We start from the raw sequence: 12,257 nt of genomic DNA on the forward strand, positions 1-12,257 counted from the left end.
AGGTACAAGAGAGTGAAGTTGGGGCAAAATAAGCAAGCAGAAATAAAAGTTGAAAGCCTAGCAGTTTCACAGGAAGTCATATGCTCCCTCAGTGTCTATGGGCAAATGCATGTTCAGTGTTCTTAGAGAAAGACCTGCTGCCTCTGTCCTTCCCAGGATTCAGTGCCTCTGTTTCCATTTATCATTCACTATGAGTATTTATCTCAAAGCATCTCTTTCTTTAAAAAATTACAGGCTTTCCAATGGTCGACTTTGTATTTTCACATTCGTAATACAATGTAAGCTCTATGGTTACATGGAATTAGTGGCTGATAAATCATTTTCTATGAATAAATTGGTATTTTAATATAGCCTTGTGTGTCAGTTTAGACAAGGTACTTCAATTTAGCCCAATGCTTGTTTCTTCAATTAGCTGATAAGGAGTAGTTTGTAATAACTCTGGATATTCTTCATTCTTTTGCTTTGCAGTCAACTTTGACCATTTTGAAATTTTGCGAGCCATTGGGAAGGGCAGTTTTGGGAAGGTAAGAACTGAATTGTCCAGCTTCCACCAGAGATGTGGGTCACAGAGGGTTGGAGAATGGTGGGATTCCTGAGGTGCAGGGGTTTCAAAGAAATATAACTCGGACATGTTTTAGAATGTACTTTTACAAAACTGTCACCACCATGCAATGATAGTCAGATGCAAGATGAGCCAAATGTGGTTTGGGGACTATCTTGTTCAAGTCAAATCACCCTACTCTTAGGAGAGTGGGGGAGTTTTTCTTTAAAGAAGGTTAAGATTCCAGTTCCTTTTGCAAATTCTCCAGTAAGAGTTATCATATTAACATGAGGCTTAATATGTTTCATGGGGGAAAGAAGCCATTTAATTTCTATATTCTCCCCAATTTGCCATTTCCAAAATTTTATTATGGGAAATATACACAGTCCAGCTTCCAGTAAGAATATTTTGTGTTCACTCTATTAGTTTCTCTGTGGAGACATACTTTTAAGATAAAATAATGATTTCATATTAAATTTGCATGTTATTTTGATGACTATTATATAGGCCTCTAAAAGAATTACAAGACATGGACAATTGTGTAGCTCTTTCCTCATGCTTAGTCTTTTTCCATTACATCACCCATGCTGGGAGAGAGACTCTTTGCCTAGTGTTTTTCATCTTACCTTTCGGGTCACACCCTCTGTAACCACTTAAAGGAGGCTCGAGGATGCTATTTGTTATCAGGAGAGTCTTCACAGGGAAGCAGATTTAAATGCTGTTCTGAAGATCCCAGGAGCAGAAGCAGGCAAGCTAAGATGGGAACATAGAAGTATAATTTTTGACGTACTAAATACATGGAGAAATAAAATGAAATCGTTGCCCCCCCCGGGGAGTAAGAACGTTAAAGCCATTCTGCCCTGCTAGAGAACAAGCCTCGCTCGCCTTGTGTCTCTAAGCCACACTCTTCCTCCTCCCTGTTCACCTTGCTCGCCTGGGTCTTTGCATCATCAGGTCTGCATCGTGCAGAAGAATGATACCAAGAAGATGTATGCCATGAAGTACATGAACAAACAGAAGTGTGTGGAGCGGAATGAAGTGAGGAATGTCTTCAAGGAACTGCAGATCATGCAGGGCCTGGAACACCCTTTTCTGGTGAATCTGTGGTAAGTGCTTCAGCAGCACCTCCAAGTCCACGCTCCTGCATACATCATCAAACACAGTTACACCCATGAGATCATGAGTGCTTGATGAACATTGGTCAGTCCTCATTACAGTTTTCCTTAATGGGTTGTGCATGACTTTTGATGTTAAGAAGGAAAAAGACAGAAACTCGTTTTATCTTGTTACTATGCTGGGAATCAAACTCAGGACCTTGCCCATCCTCATCAAGCACGCCATCAAAATGTTTTTAGTGTGTCTAGGTGTAATGTCTGAGTGTAGTATGTGTTTGTGTGCATGTGCATGTACATGTGCATAGTGTTAACTTTATATGTGCCTGTGAGTGTGTGTACGAGTGTGTGTGCAATTGTGCTAGTGTGAAGGTCACAGGACAACCTTGGGTTGCCTGCTTTTTCCCATCTTATTTGAAATATAGTCTCTCGTTTATTGCTACATACAGCAGGCTAGCTGGCCTACAAATTTCTAGGGATTCTCTTGTCTCCAACTTCTGTCTGACATGCTGGGATTACAGATGTGTGTAGCTGCATTAAGCTTTACATGGGTTCTAGGAATCCAAATTTCCACTCTCATGCACACTTATAAAGCAAGCCCTTTATCTACTAAATCATCTCAGCTCAAAATGGTTTTTTTTCCCCCCTACTTGTCAGGAATAAATATTCCCCTCGCCCTTCTCGCCCTTGAGGTTAGCAGTTGTTCAAGAATTTTAATTACATGGACCAATAAGGAATGTGTTCAGATCTGTTATCTTTAATCAGCACAGATTTTTCCAATAAATTGAGGGGCAGATTCATCGGGTGTCAAATATGGACTCCCTGGTTAGCATGAAATTGATCTTTGGGGCTTATAGAAAACACTTTCTCCTCAAAATAAACAGTAACAGGTTGGTTGGTTTTTGTTTGTTTGTTTGTTTGTTTGTTTGAGACATACTTTGGAAATAGGAATATATTTTATTATTTTATTATATATTACCGGTTATTTGGTAAAGTCAGGTGCTGTTTTCCTAGGCCAATAGGTTTAAACAGAATTAACACATTAGTGGCTACACATTAGCTCTCTGGGATCAGGTCTCAAAGCCATTACCACAATCCAAGGCTTAGAACCCATGAGAAGCTTATAATGTTTATTACCTCCATGCACTTTTCGGCGCATTGAGAGTTTTATGTTTCTCTCTCATTTTACTGCACATTTAATGCATCTATTACGTTAAGAGCTGGATCTTAAAGTTAACTCAGTATGACTGTTATTTAAATATGCATGCCAAGTAGTTCTCACTTGCCAGCAGGAGCAAAGAAAATGAAAGCCTTTATCCAGAGAATGCTAATGGAAAAATAATTGAGATTTCGCTGTGCGTTTGAGCACATCCTTTTGGAGGCACCGATGCACAAAGCCTCCCTCCGTCCGTCTTTACCTAGCACAGTCCACTCAGTCGGCAATGTGTTAGCTGCTTCTCAGTTGAAAAGAAGATGGTTTTGTGTGACTTGGAAATAGATCTATTATAATTTGTGCACTACTCAGACCTCCTAAGAGTCTAATTTTGGTACAGCCGCAGTGTATTTGTTAATCAGTATTTTAGAGTGGCCTATTCAAATAGCTGCCATGTAAGATGCTAAAATGGATGCAGCAGCTTTCTCTTGCTTAGCAATCATTATATCCTCTCTTCTCTCCCCACCTTGAAAATGACAAGGTGCTGTCACTTCACGGCCCTCCCTTTGTTCAAAGTCATATTTTTTCCTCCTTAAAAAGCTCAGCCAACTCATTTTCCCTTTTTAGAGCCAAGAACTCTTCATAAGGACACACCTAGAGTTTTCCTCTTCTGTGCTTTGTCTCTCCTTGCTGTGTGGGCACAGGCAAGGAAACCTGGGTGCGGGGATGTAAGAAATGTAAAACATTCAGAAATTCTGTCGTTGCAGACCACAGTCTGTTCACTGTGCATGTAGAGCTGGCCACAGTGGGACAGACATGCCTTAACCATGGTTCTCAACCTTTTTAATGCTGCAACCCTTTAATGCAGTTCTTCATGTTGTGGTGACCCCCAAGCATAAGATAATTTTGTTGCCTCTTCATAACTGTAATTTTCCACCTGTTCCAAATCATACTGTAAATATCTGACATGCAGGATATCTCGTATGTGACCCCTATAAAGGAGTCATTTGAGCCCCAAAAGGGTCGTGAGCCATAAATTGAGAACCACTGTGCTATAACATCTGTTCCCTGTTCCTTTGTTATTCTCACTGATGCTCACAGTGGAATATTGGGCACTCTCCATTGATGGACGAGAAAGAAAAAGAAGCCCCACCTCTACCATTCACAGTGCAGAGCATACCTGGAGGCGGGGCATTCCTAAAAGTAAAACAGAAATGATCTTTTAGATTATTTTTTACTCATTGTCAATACTCTCTCTGTGTGTGCTCATGTGCGCGTGTGTGTCTTCCCCACTCAAACTTCTCCACTCCCAGGACTGATCTTTCTACCTTCATATCACCCTGTCCCCCTGTCCTGGAGTTAGAGCAGATGTTCGTCTGCTCAGCTTCCCACAGGCTCATAGCAGAAGCCAGCTTATTTATTCTTTCTGCCTACAGTGCTTTCTGTCCTAACAAGGCACAGTGGTTTTAAGTGAATTTTCACAGTACATAACCATGTTACCAAGCTTCTGGATCTTAACGATGAAGGATCTGTCATTTTTTAAGTCCCATTGTCAGAAGACACAGTCATAACAAATAACTTAGGTTGGTGTTTCAGCAGATGAAAAGGATTGCCCAGCCTATAGGCCCTTGCAACTATTTGTTAGCAATTTTTGTTCCTTGTTCCATGCAGGTATAATATTTTAAACACACCCATCACTAACAGTCCAGTGTAGATGCTTGATTTCAAAGCATCATGGGGAGTGTCTTTAACTTGTTCTTTATTAGAGTTGGTTTTGATTTCCCCCCTTCATTCTACAAATCAAACACAAGTTAAATTAAATATTCACAAAATATTATACATAACGCAGGTTTATATTCTGGCTTAAAAATTAGATTTATTTTGATATCTCTCAAGCTTTGGAGATGCAACCAGTTCAAAACTCTGGAACTGTGCTTTGCCATTGTGCTTTTGCTGCCTAAATAGCATTAAATAATCTTCTAAAGATGCATCTAGCTCTAGGCCTTGTACTCAGGAAACCTTACTTATTGAGCTGAGAAAAATAAACAAATTTCTCTTAAGCATTCTTTGCTTTAATGTTAAGACATATGAATGTACACATACATGTGTGTGCACATGTGTCTTTTTTATGTGTATCATATAGACATATGCATACATGTATGCTCACATACATAGATATGTATATATATATATATGCATATATATTTGAATTTTCCTGCTTAGTGCCACCAATTTGAAAAACAGAAAAAGAAACCCATAGACAAATGAAAAGTCCTTAAAGTCTTAACCCTTTGAAACAACCATGCTTAATATGTTGATATGTGCTTTTTAGCAAAATATTTGCATATAGTTTTCTGGGTTTTGTCCTGCTTTAGTCCCATTCTTTCCTTCATTAGTGTGTATATCTATTTTTGTTGTTGTTGTTGTTGTTGTTTTTTCGAGACAGGGTTTCTCTGTATAGCCCTGGCTGTCCTAGAACTCTCTCTGTAGACCAGGCTGGCCTAGAACCCAGAGATCCACCTGAGTCTGCCTCCCAAGTGCTGGAATTAAAGGCGTGCTCCACTACCGCCCGGCTAGTGTGTATATCTATTGAGGACCAGACCAAGCTATAGTTTGGGCGGCTGTATAAATGTGGGAGTAACAATTTGTTGAGTCTCAGACAAGCAACCAATAATTTTAGCCTATATCTCAAGTGCCACATAGACACATTTTAAAATGATTTACTATTGAATTTATCTGAATTTCAAATTTAACTGGCTAGAGAGTACACTTTATTTATTAGATCTGGCAATCCTACTTCTAATACAGGCCCACAGTGAGAAGATATGGTGATGAGCAAGAATGGACGCAGCTCTTCTCTGTACACTATCGCTATCAATAGGCAAGCACGGATTGAAATGTAAACTATGAAGATGGCAGGGAAGGATTTACTAGAATGCCCTACTTGTGGGTACAGGGAGGGTTTACAGGGAGAGAAGTTTACCCAAGGTGTCAGGGAAGAAAAACATTGGAATTAACATTTAACCTAGTCAGCCTTACCTGGACCCAATCAGGAAGAATCTTCATATATAGGGCATGTTATCAAGTGAAAGCTGCCAGACAGGGCTGGCATCCACGAAAAGCAAATACAATCTTCCTGTGAGTCTTTCCCTGAGGGCTGTTACCCAAGCCCTGGCAACCCATAGTCAGAAAACAAATAGACCCATAGTAGCTTCCCCAGGTGGTTTTTGTTAATTGAGATTAAGCCTGAGGCTGCCAGGCACTCTGGGGCCTCTCTCCCTCCTTGCTTGGGTCCCTGGGCTCCGTGAATAGAACAGTCTCACGTGTGGCTTTAATAAATTAGAGGACGAACTCATCTGTTTTAAGTGGAGACCACCTGTACCTGGAGTGTGGCATGAGGTCCTTTGAGACAGCGGAGTATACATCCCTGCCAATGGTTGCCTGGAAATTTCTCCCACGATCTCCACTCAGTTTTGTGGTTTCACAGACTGAGATCTCAGTAACTGAGAATGGCTTTAGTTTTAATGTATGTTAGAGTCTGTATTTATCCCAATGAACTCAGTTGAGAGGGATTGCTAGTTCCAGTCTACAACCGGAGAACCTGAGGGGTTTCCCCAAGAGTTACCCAGAGCAGCTGTAAGGGCCTGGGCTCACATCTGATAACCTGACCTCAAGTCTGCCTTCTTTCTAGCTCATACCATTCCCTGCAGATTTCTCGCTTGCAAAATATGTGAGGCAGCAGAATTAATTTTGTTCATTATCTTTCATACCCACAGGTATACAACAAGGCAGACAGATGTACTTGCATGCTTTTCTTGTGACTTCTGCAAGTCTTCTAATCATGCCTAGCACACAGCAAGTGATCAGTGAGCAGATGAATAAATAAGTTAGTGGTAAGACCAGGTTATTGGCTCCTGGTTGATGGATCTTGTCCCTACCACATCTATGGAACCATTGCGTTCTCCCAAAACATTCTTTTACCATTATACCCACTCCGGCTTCTAGCTGGCCATAGTCTGAGGGACTTGAGTTTTAATTCCTGCTCTGCCATTTGGTAACTGAATTAGGCCAGTTACCCCAGGTATTTTGCTTGGTTTCTCTATGCACAACTAAGATTTATAGCAATACTCATCTAGATGGCTACAAATGGTCAAAACACATATGTAAAATACTATACAAAGGAGTTGTTTAGTAAGTCATGCCTTTAAAATAATTGAGTGAAGATCCTCATGGAAGTAGAATAACTCTTTGTCCCTAACACCAGACAGTTTATTTCTCATGATCCTATGGACTGGGCAGACATGTCTTCTGGTTTGAGAGGACTTATTTGAAGCTGTCTAAGATAGGAGAGTCAGTCGTCCAAAGTCAACCTCCTAGTTCTTGATAAGTGGGACTAGTCATCTCTGCTGCTGTCTTCTCAGCAGTGGGGTGTTGCCCCAAAGCAATGGAAGGATCCCCAACAGCTAGAAAGGATGCATTTCATGAGAAACACATCCCCAGCCTCTGCCTATGTCCTATCTTCTACTCTCTATTGGCCTAAGTGAATCATGAAGTCATGATCAGATTGAAGCAGGTTCTACTTTGGCGAGGGTCATGGGAAAGGTGGGATCTCAGGAGGTCAGGTAGAGGAACCGCTATAATTTAGAAACAGTTCACCACAATACATGGGATATTCTTAAGGCATTGTCCAGAGTAAATGCTCACATAAATGGTGGAGATGCTTACTGATGGTAGAACTGGGAACTACAAGAGATAACCAAGTGCTCCTAGCCATGAAAGTCTTTGAGAAAGAATTTGTTTCTGCAGTAACTCAGATGTTTTACTGTATGTGATTCTTCTGGGAAGCCCACACCCATGCTCTCAGATGTACCTGAATTCTTTCCGAGCACTCTCTTTCTATAAGCTCTCATTCTTAAGTCTATATTAAAAGATTGGCAACCCCAACTTGGCCTTTTTGAAATGGCTGTGCTTGGGCATGATCCTGATGCACATAGATGGCACAGGAGGGCAGTCTCTGAAGAACTTAGCAGAGGCACAGTATTATTGGGTGGCCTGTGTGCAGTAATTGTACCATATGTACTGGATGATGGGCTGCCTCATGAGCTAATGAGACATTAGTCTCATAGACTATCTGGGTCTTCATAACACATGCATCAACTCTCCATTTTCTTGTTCTGTTAGGAAAGTTTTTTTTTTTTTTTTTTTTTTAGAAAACAGCACACAGATATTAAAAACTACTCAGCTAAAAGGAAACTCACCAGGCCCATGAGAGATAACTTAGATGAAGAAATAGAGCTGAAGAGCAGGAACAAAGGCCATTCCGGGAATCCAGGTACAGGGACGAAGCGCAAACCCTTGAGGCTGTCTGGCCCAGATGAGTCAGCTCCAACTGATTTCCTAACCTTGTGTCAACCACTCAAGAATCAAAGTCCTAGGGGAACGTCTAATTGACTCTGCTTAGAAAAACAGGCCTGCTGCCCCTTGGCTAAAAGACAGAGGAATGACTCCGGGTTTGTTGGCCAGAGGAATAGTCTCACTTACTGAGATGGGAGATCAGAGGAGGAACAGGTTCAATTTAGGGTTTCTGCTCAATTATCTAACTACAGTTATTAGGTAGGGAGGAAATCTGGCATTCATTGGAGAAGCTCAGATGCCAGGGACTAGACAAACCACGAATGTGCAGAGCATTGGCTAGTGGCTGCATTTCAGGGAGCATCCTTAATGTGCAGGGGGGTCATAGACTAAGGATTAAAGGCTCTGAGTGCTCCATTGTTCTCATAGAAAACTGAGCATCAGGAAACTAAACAGAGAGCAAGCCACACCACAGCTCCATTTGTTATCTTCCCTGTCGCTACACCCATGTGGGCGTCTCCTCTTAGCTCCACGGATTAATTCATGAGCCTGGCACAGCTGCACTCTGTGGCTTCATACTTCATTTGCAGCACTGTAATTCTGGCCTTGTGATGGCTTTAACTGGATCTTATCAATTTTATATAAATTTTGTAAGAGACTTTCAATTTGTATTTTAAAACTACTGGTATTTATTTTGGGCATTATTGAACCCACTGGTTAATTCAAGGAGAATTTAGAGCATATTCAAATAGTAAATCTTTTAATTTATACATTATATATTTTTGTTTCTTTAGAGAGCCCTTGATTTTTTTCCCCTTTGTTTCTGATTTTAATGTAGACCCTGATGTGGAGGGCTATTTTACTTGTTTTTAAGTTTTAGTCTTAAGTACTTGATGTTTCTGATAATGCTATATTTTTTTTATTAAATCTGTGTTTTATAGTAGTCTGTTACTTGCATATTAAAATAAAATTAATACTGATGTTATTTCCACCAACTGTGCTGAACGTCATCAGTACCTCCCCAGTGGGTTTTCATTATTTATAACCATGACCTGTAGGTAATGGTGGCAATTTCATTTCTCCCTCTGTGGTCTCCTTCCTTTGTTCCTATGCAGTGGGAGCAAAGCTGAGCACAAACCATGGTTCCTGGCAAGTTGTTCTTTCCTGAGTTCCTAGAAGCAGGTTTTTAGTATTTTAATATGCCATTTGATATACTCGGTAGGGCATCTATAGACATAGTCATGGTAAGGAGATCCCTTAATTGCTCTATATTGTATTAATTTTAAATTGAATGGGTACTATAGGCTATCAAGTAACTTCTTTTTAAATTGGGATCATTTCTGCTACATAGTAAACTAATTTGTAAATCATACAATAACCTCCAATCCCCCCCAAATTAACTGTGTTTGGTTCCATTCTTCTTACACATTTCTATAAAACCGCCGGTTCCTATGTGATTCGTTGACAGGTTTGCTTTTTATATTTTCACCTTATTTGTATATTATTTTTATTTATAAATCTGAGTTTTATTTGGTATGCATTTTGAGATGTGTATACATAGGTGTATTCAAAGATGACAAGGCAGTTAGAGGAAATAATTGTCAATGAAGGGCAGAAGGGGAATGATTAACAAGTGGACTACTACAGGATATAAGGGGGCTATCCCATAATACTTAGGGCTTAAGTGGACGATGCAGTTGAATGGTATAGCCTGATGTTGAAGGTACAAGTGAATGGGCTAGCCTTGGATTGAAGGTGCAGGTTAAAGGGCTAGCTTGATGTAGAGATGAGGATGCTTCTTTCACTGTACTAGGAGAGAAGACAGAAAGTTAAGCACGTGTGTGTGGAGGGGGGCATATGAGGAAGTAATATTCATGTTATTGACTCTGCTTACCCTATGAAATTGTAAATTAGAAAGGGTATAGAAATTTTAGGGAAAGAAGCTGAGAAGTAAGGGAAAATATAAATATTTAAAACTTAGAATAGTATTTTGTAAGTATCTATTTAAATGTTGTGTTTATAAATTTAAAGTGAATCAGTCATGATGTTGTGTTTTTCTACATAGGTTGCACATATTGGCAAATGTGGGGCGGTGCTGGACACATGCATTTAATCCCAGGACTTGGAGGTAGAGGTGGGTGGATCTGGGAGTTGAGGCCAGCCTGGTCTACAGACAGAGACAGACATAGAGAGACAGAATCAGAGAGGAGATATATATATAGAGAGAAGGGGGAAGAGCACTAGGAGGAGGAAGAGAGAAGAAAAACAAAAAGAAAAACAGGCAAATTAGGTCAGAGCCACAAAACCAACATTATGGCCAATCAGGATCCCATCTTCTCAAATTCTCTGAGACTTTCAATGATAGCTTACATTTCATCTTAACATTATATCTATAATGTATTTAGTTATTCCTTCAACAACAGTAAAACAAAAGATTTGAAAATAAACAAAGTCAAAGAACTAATTAAAATATAGATGTCATTTAGCATGATAAGTACTTTTTTAGTAGAATGAAATCACTACTTGTTCTTTAAAGTAATCAAGTCTGAGGTAAAAGATTTTTTTCTGTCTTTGCTTCCCTGGAAGAGTTTTGAGTGTCAAGTTTCAGAAACGGTGTTGAAGAATGCATCCCTGTTCACCCAGGATCCAGGGCTATTTCCAATTCTGCTGAAGTTGTCCTTGCTTCAGTTTGACTGTAGGCACTACTGTGTTGAAAGGAAGTTGGGTGCATTCAACATGGAGCATCAGGGTGAAGGACAAAGTGAGAACCTTAGTAGCAGCAGTTCTGGGAAGGCCTCCCATTTCTCTGGAATTCATGGAGTTGTACATCCTGTTCAGCATAGAAACAAATGGTCTTTTTGGCTAGAGAGACAGAGAGATGGACAGTCCAAGTGAGCCAGATGAGTGGCCTGTCCCTTTACTCAGGGATGATAGCAACTCTGATTCAACGCCTTCTGAACCCTGTCATGCCAGCCAAGGCATTCCTATCCCTTCCCAACCACAAGTGGCCATTTCCCATCCCATCAAGGACCCAGAATCACCAAGCTGGATCAGCCTATCTACAGTGGTCTGTGATTGCCACTGATTCCCAAAATTATCAATTTTTAACGCTTTTTTTTCCTCCAAGCCCTTGGTGTAATGTTCTGATTTAATTGCTCCTCATTAACATCTGAGCGTGTGACCTTTCCTTTTATATGGTGAACAAGATGATGTTACTCCCCTTTGCCCGCTTACTGGGTAGCGTGCTCTCTAAGGGGACCATCCCAGGAGATTCTGTACAAAATAATAGTAGCTAAATCCCCCCTTGGAGAGACTTCATAAACAACATCTCCACGGCCAGTACAATGAGCTGACAGACCATGAAATATGCAGAGCTCTGTCCAGAGAAAGGCCAACATCTGAGCCACCAACTATGACATAAGGACATGGGGAAAAATAATCTGTAGCTTGTCCTATGATCCAAAAGAAAGAAGTGACACACTGTGTTTTGCACTTGGTGAAAATTACACAGACTTATGCATTTGAGTTAAGGCTTTAGTTAATTGCCCAAGTTGCATTTTTTTGAGAGTCTTAGACCCCTCTAATTAATTCAGAGATCTGTTCATTTCTGTCATATTTTAGTCCAGTTTTCTAGTGGTGGGTTTAAGAGAAGAAAGCCTACATTCTTTGGGTCACTCCTCTAGCTGCCATGCATTATGCAGAGAGACAGATATGCAGTGAATATTTGTCTGATGCCATTGAGTAAACAAAGGCACAGTTTGCAGCAGGCCTCATACTAGGAGGTCCTGGTGCGTGCCGAGAGGTACAAGGCATCGGATCTTCAAAGTTCTCACTCAGGTGAGAAGTTCCAGCTAAATGAATAAAGTATGAAAATAGAGCTGAGTGAGGTAACCCAATCACAAAAGAACAAACACGGTATGCACTCTCTGATAAGTGGTTATTAGCCCTGAAGTTTGGAATACAGGAAGAACAACCCATAAACCACAAGGAACTCAAGAAGAAGGAAGACCAAAAGGTGAACATTGCATTCTTTCTTAAAAGGGGGAACCAAATACCCACGGAAGGAGTTGCAGAGATCAACTATGGAGCAGAGACTGAA

At 40.5% G+C, this 12,257-nt stretch overlaps 1 protein-coding gene across 2 annotated transcripts in view; it reads left to right on the forward strand.

The window, feature by feature from the left end:
- Stk32a (serine/threonine kinase 32A) overlaps positions 1–12,257 on the forward strand; it is a 116,220-nt gene that overhangs the window by 39,022 nt on the left and 64,941 nt on the right. For both annotated transcript variants that reach the window (XM_031365591.1, XM_031365592.1), the window contains 2 exons: positions 469–524; positions 1,496–1,647. In XM_031365591.1, the coding sequence (XP_031221451.1) occupies positions 469–524; positions 1,496–1,647 (208 nt within the window). The remainder of the gene's footprint in view (positions 1–468; positions 525–1,495; positions 1,648–12,257) is intronic.

This window comes from Mastomys coucha, unplaced genomic scaffold (genome assembly GCF_008632895.1).
Source record: "Mastomys coucha isolate ucsf_1 unplaced genomic scaffold, UCSF_Mcou_1 pScaffold13, whole genome shotgun sequence".
Taxonomy (NCBI): Eukaryota; Metazoa; Chordata; class Mammalia; order Rodentia; family Muridae; genus Mastomys; species Mastomys coucha.